An 11,759-nucleotide genomic window follows, 5' to 3' on the forward strand; every position below is an offset into this window, starting at 1 on the left:
CGTTTCAATCTACCAGGGCATGCGTTGTGTTATTTTCAACACCCAAACTTAAAAACATCACAAATTTCTTTTTAAGATGTAAAATACAGGATCGTCGCAACCACATATGTAGAAAAGTAAAGTTTGATACAAGAAAATTGCCTGGAAATGTTGTGATTTTTAACAAAGCATCGTAAGGTTTATATTTGTTTGATATAAATACACCAGATCAAATTACCAATACTATTTTTGTTCAAATATTTTTGTTTCACAAGATGCTGCTACGTGTTTACTCGATTTAGTGATGTTAGCCCGATTAACCAGCCCGATGTTTAGCTACAACTACGATCATATCTCATTACCGTTTGAAACGATGATTTTACTTATGAACAGAGAAATTTATCTTTGTGCAATAAATAATGTTTTAACTTTAAATCATTAAATGAAACTGAATCTAGAAACATTGCAGGTCAGATCTATAAAAGAAGTGTGACAAAAGATTGTTTCTTTTCTGTCTCGAACAAACACAAGAATATACTCAAAATGAAATGTACATAATTATAATGATCTGATTTAAAAAAAAAACTGCAATAGGGTACCATAAATCATTAAAAAGTGTAGCCAAGTTTTCCGTATTGTAAATATTTATACGTCTAGTTTTGATATTTATCTTTTTTTTTATAAGTTTTAATTCAAAATTGACAATCAGCCAATCAGATAACAATTCATAACATTGTTGAGCATTTATTAAACTTTAACCACATATATATTTGCAAGTCTAAATGCATGAGCTCCTTGTCATAAATCGGTTATAAGATTTTTTTTCCAAACACCTAAAGCTGTAGTCCAGCCTCACAACTGGTCCTGTGAATGTCACAAAATCTTTATGTCCACTAAGATACAACACAGTCACTCTTTGATTTAGATGATCGTTTCGTCTTTGGTTTGCTTCCTCTTCTAATCAAACTGCGACTTCGACTTCGTGAAAATTTGGATTTATCATCTGCCTGACCTTCGGTATGATCAGAAGTATCCGTTTCGTTGTTTTCTACAAAATGAACACTCATTCGTCGAAGTGAGAAATGATCAGTATGTTTGTCTCTAGGATGATTAACCTGCTCTAGAAGTATTTTAAAAATGTCATTTATACCAATATTATCCTTAGCAGATACTTCAATAAATCCTCCCGCTAGGTCTTCGTTGTATGCCCAGTTCAGAGCATCAAATCTTTCAATTTGTCTGCTATCTTCCTGATCTAAATGATTTCCCACAATTACACACGGAATTTCCTCGTAATTTTCTCGCATTTCTTTAATTTGCTCCCATAATTGTTTAACTTCTTCAAATGTTTGTTCGTTTGTGATCGAATAAACTAGAACGAAGCCATGAGCATTTACAATAGAGAGGCGTCGCATTGCTGGGAAAGCAATATTACCGGCTGTATCAAGAAAGTCAACTTTTAAGTGAATACCTTTAATGTCATATTCCTTAGAAAACAAATCTTCTACTGTTTCTGTGTATTTTTCATCGTAAGAATCAAACAAAAAACGTTGCAATATTGAACTTTTTCCGACATCTCCTGCGCCAAGAAAAACAACTCGGTTTCGATGATCAATGTCTGCCATATTAATCTTTTTGTCAATTTTGAATAAATAAACAATTTATCTGTCTGTAATCTTGAGAATCAGTGGAGTATTGTTAGCTTTTGTCATTTCTCTCGACTAATTCAAATCATTTTAAATCGATGGCAGTATCCTGAAACTAAAATAAAATGTGTTTTCTTCAGCTGTTTCATTTAAATGGTATATAATTATCTTATATTTTTCAATTTGCCGTATGTTTTCTTTCTGTTGCCACATTTCTTAAACTCATGTTGTGAAACATAGAATATTACATGAAGTCTGGGAATAGCATACCGACATTATATTATGTCCCAGATGAAGTGTATTGTTGAACAGTAACAATACAAAAATAAAATATAATGTATATAATAATATTTATTTCAATTAACGATTAACAATAAAAAATCTAAGTTGGCTGAAGTAAACCTGCACACAGCAATGTATAATAACTTTATAAATTATTTTAAATTGATTAATTAAAAAATTATTTCATATTCATGTTTTTTTTATCTTTACTACAATTGGTTTTATTATTATCAGACAAATTGAAGTTTAAACAAGATGTAGAACATGTATGCTAAATAACAAACATTTATTATTTTACCTAAAATATGGTGCAGGATCTGCTTACCCTTCCGGAGCATCTGAGATCACCCCCAGTTTTTTGATTTTGAAACTTTTATGATTTCGGGAGTATAATGTTTAATGTAATAGTTATACCATTATGACTAAAACTCGCCTTATATATTCCAGGTTTCTACAATCTGGTTATATTACAGATCCCGTGTACAAGCTTTGCTTACAATAAAAGCTTGGACACAGGATCTGTATTTTAATCAGAATGAGATTTCTACGAATTTATACATCCCAGGTTTTCAAATGATTACATTTAAGCGTTCCTGGTAAGGGCAATTCCAGAAAAGCGCTTCAGACGCAGGAAATTTATCCAGTTTTATTTTCATTTGTATAAGTTTTTTATTTTCATATAATACAAAATTATTTACCTGATTCAGGTAAGTTCAACAAATAAATTTTTATTTTGCTCAGGATAACTGACAACTCATTTTGAACTGAGTAACTGAAAAAGTTATAATTGCATAATGCGTATTTATTTGTATTATATATATATATAATATAACCTCCTTGGCTAGACATACTGGCTAGCCTGTGACCGATAAGTAGGTCAATATGTAAAGCATTTCACAATTAAACTTAATGAAATAGTGTTATACCTTTATTGACCCTGTTTAGTTGGTCAATATATCTTGTATGTAAACCAGGACAGCGGCTAATGAGTCGAGTGCGAGGTAAAATTGATATTGACAGAGAAAGTTTTGAAATGTATTTTTTTTTAATTGTTTCAGTAAGATTGCTTAAAATTATTTTTTTCAAAATATTGTAAATATCATTATGCTCTACATAATATAGTTCTTGTAATTAACCATAATTTATGTTACATTAAACACTGAACAGATTTCGTAAACAGTTAACCTTTTCTTTAAACATTTTGATAGTTCTAGATATAAAAACAAATAATTTATGTCACTTCTTGCTAAATGTCTGTTTTAATCATATCCCAAAGCCTAATAATCTAAATGAACCTCGGCTTTTGTGAAAGTTCGCCCTGGTTTCTAAACTACCATATGGACTCCAGAGCTCAAAGTATTTGTTACAGTTTTGTGAAGTTACTCTTTTATAATAGAATACCAAATATTTTGATACCTTACTACCCCTTATCAATGTGATTTTGAACAGGAAGAAATGTCACGCTACACATTATTCTGACTCTTACTCGTAAATGCCGCATTCTTAGCGGAGAGGCAGCACATACCAATGTGTGCGCACGTAGAACTGTTTAAACCTTACACATTGTCACCATTTACCAAGTCAGGTAATCTGGACCATATTTTTGGCGGGAAGAAGTCGGCATTTTTGTGACGATTGCTGTTAACCCTTTTATGTATTTTTCAAGTGTTTAGTTTGACCCGGTCTGTGATAGAACCCAAGACATCCCGATGGAGAGGGTAAAAAAGAGAAGATTCCTGTGACAAATACCCCGGCTTATAATAGAATACTTAAATTTATTTAAAATTGAAGAAAAAAATTCTTAAGGTGGATCATTTGAAAAACATTTTTATGATTCCTAGAAGTGTATGTGAAAATAGAATGTTATTTTCAAACAAGTAGATTCTTCTATTCCCATGCTAAGCCAATAAAGTTTTTACAGCAATTTGACCTTTGTTTGACCTTTAATCCATGTAGCTTTATGGTTCATAAAGGAGCTAAATAAAAACAACAAATCCATTATTCAGAACGGTTTCATCTGCCTACTGATTTTTTTGTACATACAAAGAAAAATGGACCAATCTTTATTTTAAAGAATAGAGAAAAATGAGGTGCTAAAATATGAATAATAGAGAATAATGGGCAAAAAGTATAAAGAATAGAGAAAAATGGCATAAAAAATTAAAGAATACAGAAATGAAGGACCTCAATCCAGACCTTCATGAAAAAGCTGCACGCAGGTCTAGTTGGAATGCAAAAGTTAGAAGATACCAATGGGCAATAAAACAATAAGTCAGAGAAAGAAAAACACCACCATCGATAAAAAGAAAAGACAAAATGACAAATAACAGTCCATAAACAAGACAGACAAAACTACAGAAGAGAACAGTACATTTGTTTTTGTATTTTCAAACTTAAGTTAGATATCTACAATCTTCTTCATTGTTTGTCATGTTCTTTCCAAAAGATATTATTTATGACAAAAAAAAACTTCCATTTTTTATTGATGAAAAAGATGTCGGAAACCGCTGTTTCTTTGATAGAATGATCAATTTAAAACAACAATAACGCATGAGTTAAGCATGAACAAGATACATAAATCGAAAGGTAAGATATATACAATATTAGGTCAATGTCAATGGAAAAAGTGATCCATGATGAAATTGACATTGCACAAAATATAGCTTTGTTACTATATTAAGGATATAAATACAACTAGTTGCAATATAATTTTTTTAACCTTTAGTTATCGTAAATCAAGTTAATTAGGAGATAATTGTATTGTATTTTAAACTCCGACGGCATCAATTGGTGATTTGATGGTCGCAAATTAAGTTTCACTGGTGACGCTTTAGCGGAGCCAGTAAACGGGTATTTGTGACCATCAAATCACCAACACCGATGAAATGTAAAGTTCAAGGTAATAAAGAATTTGAATTGATGCCGTCGGAGTTTAAAATACAATATTGTTATCTCCATTCTAATGAAACTGACAGAAAACAAACAACGGAAAATTGGTGACGTTATCCAATCAAAAAATAAACGTTTCAAACGTTGTTGTTATATACCCGCTTGAAAAAGAAACCAATTGAAGTTGTAAAGTGTCATGAAATAGAAGTTCCTTCATATTATAATTTCCAAGTGGAAGAAATATTCTGTAATAATCAAGTTAATTAGGAGATAATTGTATTGTATTTTAAACTCCGACGGCATCAATTGGTGATTTGATGGTCGCAAATTAAGTTTCACTGGTGACGCTTTAGCGGAGCCAGTAAACGGGTATTTGTGACCATCAAATCACCAACACCGATGAAATGTAAAGTTCAAGGTAATAAAGAATTTGAATTGATGCCGTCGGAGTTTAAAATACAATATTGTTATCTCCATTCTAATGAAACTGACAGAAAACAAACAACGGAAAATTGGTGACGTTATCCAATCAAAAAATAAACGTTTCAAACGTTGTTGTTATATACCCGCTTGAAAAAGAAACCAATTGAAGTTGTAAAGTGTCATGAAATAGAAGTTCCTTCATATTATAATTTCCAAGTGGAAGAAATATTCTGTAATATTATTTCCACTGGAACTTATATTACAGTTTTTGTTCCTAACGGAATAAAGGGTATAAAACGTGTTCCAACTGGAACAGATATAATGGCAGTGTTTATACAAAAAGTTCCAGGGGAACTTTTGTTAGGCGAAACAAATACAAAAAACTATTTTGACAATCATTGGGTTAATTATTGACAAGACGATGTTGAAAAAAAACTAAATCTTAAGCTGAAAGAGATGTCAGACCTTTGAATAGAAGTACTTTTACATTTGATTTTAAACTTTTCAATGTTATAAAACTTACCTGAAAATAATATCCTTGAACGTTTTTACATGTCCATTAAACTTGAATAGAAAAGTACATCGCTATAAAATTGATTACTTTTTATTTGACAATTAACTCCGTTGTTTACACCTAAGTTCTCACGAGCAAAAATAAAAACACCAATAATCAATACTGAATCAAAGGTTATATTATTGTAAGAAGTCCTGAACAAGGGCTATATCCTTCGACAGATGTGGTAATGTCTATAATATTGATATTTATAAACTACTTAACTCCTTGATTAACCAAAAGAGGTGGACAACCATTAAGTAACACCAATAATTATCTGCTGGTCGATGAAAAGAGCAATTGTTATGATAAATGGAACTTTCAGAAATGTATTATCTGACTGGATGCCTTGCTTTGACGCCCAATAACTATATAATTAGCCAAAACTGAATATATTGTTAGCAAATGTTATGGTACATAGAAGTGGATAACATAAATTAACAATAACACAGGACAGCACAACACACCATAGTATCTAAAATGTCCATTTCAGTTAAAAACACAACTATTTTTGGCTTTGGATATCGCGCCATGAGAACTCTAGCAGGCTAATTGAGCTAGGTGAGAGAATATCATAGTCAAAAGGCTAGTTGCTACCTTACTTTGATCTTGGGATGTTCAAAATGTGTTGTTGTCTGTTACACAATGTGTCCCCCTATTTTTGACATTTTTACCTATTGTGTCTGTTTGTTTTGTTCACGCATCGTTGTCAATATAATGGAATTTGATGCGACTGTCATACATACTGCCTACATAAGAAAATGCCTGTACCAAGTCAGGAGTATGACAGTTGTTATCCATTCGTTTTTTTTGTTTATGGACTTTTGATATTGCCATTTGATTAGGGACTTTCCGTTTTACAGTTAAGTCTGCCTCATATCTTGACTTACATCTAGAAATTGACAATGAGGGTCGGTTGAAAACAAAACTTTACGACAAAGGAGATGATTTCAGCTTCCCAATTGTGACCTTTCCATTTTTAGTTCCAAATGGTGGAGTTGAAATCATCACTTCGTAAATTTTACGGACGCCATCACGAGTTGGTTGACCGTTAAGGAATATCCGTTTCACAGATGATATCGGATATGGTCCTTATGTCGTTACTACAATCCCGTTCCCTTTTCACGACTGTGACCTACCGAATTAGACTATTTACCGGCTTTGTAATAACATGAGCAACACGACGGGTGCAAGATGTGGAGCAGGATCTGCTTACCCTTCCGGAGCACCTGAAATCACCCCCCCTTTTTTTTTGGTTGGGTTCGTGTTGCTGTTGTACCCCTATTTGTGACATTTTTACCTATTGTGTTTGTTTTGTTCACACATCGTTGTCAATATAATGGAATTTGATGCGACTGTCATACAAGTTAGAGGTTTAGCTAGCTTTAAAACCAGGTTTAATTACATAAGAAAATGCCTGTACCAAGTCAGGAATATGACAGTTGTTATCCATTCGTTTGATGTGTTTGAGCTTTTGATTTTGCCATTTGATTATGGACTTTCCTTTTTGAATTTTCCTCGGAGTTCAGTATTTTTGTGATTTTACTTTTTACTATATGCATTTTATTTCCAAGATGTACTCTAGGTTTCATATTGAAATTTTCTAAACTCTTTTATCTAATGTGTATTTGTTTTTAACTTAATGTAATTTATTTAATGAGTTTTTAATTATGAAAACGCTGAAAACTTTTAACAAAAAATAACAGAAACAATATCACAGAACTTTTATATTTTTATTTGAAGAGCCATGAAGAAACGAATACAATTTGTTAATACACGCAAATGATTACAACTATACACATATTAAATATAATTATAAAGAAGAAACCGGTCCAAGCATCAAAGCTTTGATTCTCCTGTCATTATAAGTCTATTTTGTCTCACGGAATCTGAAAGTCCCTCTGGCATTCAACATTTTCATTTTAAATATATACGTTTTGGATATATCTCTGTGCATATCATTCGTGCTAATGAGCTCCATCAAGTATGTTTGAAAGCCAAAAATTAGTATCATATTTCATTTATAAAAAAGGAGCATCACAGCCAAAAGCGCTTCAAATAGAACAGAAAGTACAGGGGATAGAAAAAAATAAAATAGTTCCTAGCGTTTTTATATTGTTACAGTTTGCAGATGAAAATAATGAGTTGATGTTAGTAGATGGCTTTTATAATAACGTTTACTGGTACATTTCAATCGGGTCTTTGTTATAAACTGCATTTAGTATTGAAATAGTTTTTATTTGAGATTCATACTTAAACAAAATTAACATAACACTAGGCCCGAGAACACAGTTATTTCGTAGTGCATTTCTTTTAGACAATAAATTCAAATTAAAAAAATCGCACCTGCTCTATCTCAAAAAGATTTTTACAGTGTAGTGTACTACTATTGATACAAATAATATCAAAATTATAGAAACTTCTACCAGCTCTAACTCAAAATATTGACAATTCTGTGTTAAGGGGGGCTAAAATTCAGTTTGACAGCTTCCGACATTCTAATTTTTGACCTTTTTTAACTGGACCAAATCACTACTTAACATAAAGATTCAGCACCCAAATTTTTTTAACATGTAATTTCATCCCCTTACTTAATATTTCATGCATAAAATATCAAGAAATAAATTGGGAAAGTGTATCAAAAAAAAAATGCAAGTTATACACTGTTCACACTAGGGACTAGGGACGATAACTGTGTCCTTGGACCACTATAACAGTAATATGAGAATAGTTAAAGTCTGCTTAGCAAGATTATTAGCAAGTCACTTTTGACTATTCCAATCACTAATATGTTACTATTAATTTTCAACAGTATTTAATTATTCAAAAATCAATGTAAACTAAAATTTCAATTTTACACGTATTAACAACGATGTGTGCAACTCCCAAAAAATTGGCGAATGTTCCTAATATCAGAATTTTATTTTTTAGTGTTTTAGCGCCACTTTTAACCACCGCTTTTGGGCTATTTCGTGGCGGCCAGTTTTATATTGGTGGAGGAAGCCGGAGTGTCCGGAGAAAACCACCGACCTTCGATAGGAAAACTGACAATCCTAGTCAATTAAGATTGGAGTCGAGTGCACCAGCACGAGCGGGGTTCGAACTCACAACCTCGGTGTTGACTGGATAGTGATTACAGTAGTAACTACTTGGACCACTCGGCCATATCAGAAAGACTCTAAATAAAAGTAGAAATGTCAGGTCCTATCAGAAAGACTCAAAATGAAGGTAGAAATGTCACAGATAAAGTATGAAAAGATGAGACAACTGATTATAATATGAAATCAGAGACCCGGATAATACGCTTTCGAGTCCAACGAAAATGAGAGGTGAAAGGATAAACAAGTAGGTATATTTACTTCATAAAGTTGAAATTTTTTAGGATAAGAGTATTTCGTAAGAGTAAATTATCAGCATAAAGGTTATTCCCGGATAACTGTATAACACACGTATGTGAGCAGCGAACACTTAAACTTCGGGAATTACGGAATCCCACCAAAAGAGAAGTCTTTAAATGTCGTCAAAATATGACACACGGTAAAAAAACAAAAAAAAAAACAAACAAAAAAAAACAAAACAATAGAGGACCTTAAGAACAACTTTGTGTTTTAAATTCATTACACTAAATTTGTTACAGAAGGACAAAATCTATGTGAAAAAAGAAAAAAAAAATATTCGAAACTCAAGTAGAAACATTAAAAGTACTTCAGGTTTTCCTTGTTGCCACGGAAAATGATTAATACTTGACGACAAGAATAGGTTATTATATTACGAGTTATAGGAAGAAAGAATTATATCCCATTATACAGATAATAGGACAGTGATTATTTTACGGATAACAGATATAACACGTCTTATAACCAGCTGTCAAACACTGTGAACACTGGCTCTGTATTTAATTGTCAGGAATTGTACGTCATATTTTTTCCAATGATAATTTCTTTGAAAATAATCTTGAAGGTCCATTTAAAACAATGTTGATTATCAAGAAATTAGTACAAATGCCCATAGACATCTATTCAAATATATAGGGAAAAACACATTTTGGAACTATATTTTAATTAAATTATTCATACGAAGGAACATTTTTTCTGTGGGTTTAGTTTTGTTTTGTTTTGTTTTTTTGTTGTTTTTTTTTTTGGGGGGAGGGGTCTTTGACATCAGATTCTAATTAGTTCTTGTATGATTCATACACAACTTGTATAGATGCTGTATGATTTATAGTCTGGCATATGTCATGAACATTTATCTTTTATTGAGCACCCTATGTAGTACTTCAGATGTTTTCATTTATTATTGTCATGTTGCTGTAGTTTTACATTTATTCTACGTCTTTTTATTCTTCAATTCAACAGATAATATTTCTGCAACGATATCAAAATATTCCTTGAGATAAAGGTAAAAACTCACTAAGATAACAATTAGTACCTTATTTCAGTACGCCTGTCGCGCGTTTTGTCTAAACAAGACTCGGAAGTTGCGCTTGAACCAAAACAGTTGGAAAATAAAATTAAGGAAGTTAAAGCATTGAATATCGAAATTTAAAAGAAATGTGCCAAATCTGGCTTAATCAACCTTTTGTCTGGAGTAGAAAACCTTGGTTTATTTAATGAATTTAGCATTTTATAACAGTTATTCTACATAAATAACCGTATCAATTATATTTCATGTACGCACAGAAGTGCTAACTGTTGTGGGCTGGTGTTATCCTCGTAGACGAAACGTCCACCAGCAGTACATGCACCCAGTAGTTTTAAGCACTCATTTAAGATATTAGGCTTATATTATGATTCTTCACAAGATCGACTCATTAGTGGCGCTTGCATCAAAACATTTGAAAATTCAAAACAACCAAATTGAAGAGCACTGAAAGGTTGTGTCAAATATGGAGAAGGCCGTCTAAGCCTGTGGGTTAAGTAATCTTTAGTGATCCGAATGATTTTGACATTTAAAACAATGAATAAGACCTGACGGCATCAATAATATTTCATTTCGGAATAGGAATGCTGCCGTCTGAGCTGTTGATGCCTTCCGGTATGAAATGTCAGCCAGCTTTTGCATCGTCTCAGTAGTTGTAAAAACTCATTTTAGATTCAATGCTTTTAATTTGATTTAGCATTAGACGCGTACCCTGTCGACGTTACCAGGTCTCGCTGCTTTTGGAGTTCATGCGATTCCCTCAGTTTCTTTTTATGCTACATCTTCTTATTTTTATGTATATATTTCTATGATGCAATCAAAACGATTAACTAAATGATGAAAAGTACTTTCAACAAATTTTTTTTACTATATACGTATCAATGGTATATGTTTACTGTTATTTTAATGAGGCATCAATATTGTTATAGTTTCTTTATTGCATATTTATTTTTTAACGTGTGACTTCGCCCAAATGATTATATTTGAGAGGAAACTAATTTAAGAGATGAATATGGAAATGCGATACCATACGATTCTTCAATTTGCATTTATGGCGTCTGTCGATTATGTTATTTGTCCGATTGGAATAAAGATGAAAAAAGTACGTTTCCATATTATTTTGAATATTGCAGAACAAAATTTTTAGAGCAGAAGGTACAAAAATAATTTTCTATAAAGTTCTATTGAGCCACCATTGCAGCCGTGTATGATTATGTATTTTAGTCCGGCAGATTGGTGAACAAATTGTGGGTTTGATGATAAAAGCACTAAGTTTGGCATAGTAGTAGGTCTGTGTGTTTCAAAAAATATTAGCTATGGACCCACCTTGCAATTTCAATATGGCGGCTTTTTTCAAGATGGTCACCAAAAAATATCAAAATCAACATATATCACTTATATAAGGTCAAATTTAAGGCCAAATTTGGCATGACAGTAGTGCGGGGATGTTTCGAAAAATATAAGCTATGGACCGACCTTAAAATTTCAATATGGCGGCTTTTTCAAAATGGCCGCCTCTAAATATCCAAATCAACAAATATCACTTATACAAGTTCAAATTTGGAAAG

The 11,759-nt window shown here is 32.1% G+C and overlaps 1 protein-coding gene across 1 annotated transcript; it reads right to left on the reverse strand.

Annotated features, from left to right (window-relative positions):
* Positions 1–707: 707 nt before the first annotated feature.
* On the reverse strand, positions 708–5,872 carry LOC127707589 (ras-related protein Rap-2b-like). Its single transcript, XM_052212189.1, has 2 exons — positions 5,743–5,872; positions 708–1,740 (listed from the first exon to the last, which is right to left on the reverse strand). Exon 2 carries the CDS (start codon positions 1,602–1,604, stop codon positions 873–875), a length of 732 nt encoding a protein of 243 aa, XP_052068149.1. The 5' UTR covers positions 1,605–1,740; positions 5,743–5,872; the 3' UTR covers positions 708–872.
* Positions 5,873–11,759: the final 5,887 nt, after the last annotated feature.

Source organism: Mytilus californianus, unplaced genomic scaffold, assembly GCF_021869535.1.
Source record: "Mytilus californianus isolate M0D057914Y unplaced genomic scaffold, xbMytCali1.0.p SCAF_7, whole genome shotgun sequence".
In the NCBI taxonomy this organism is placed as follows: Eukaryota; Metazoa; Mollusca; class Bivalvia; order Mytilida; family Mytilidae; genus Mytilus; species Mytilus californianus.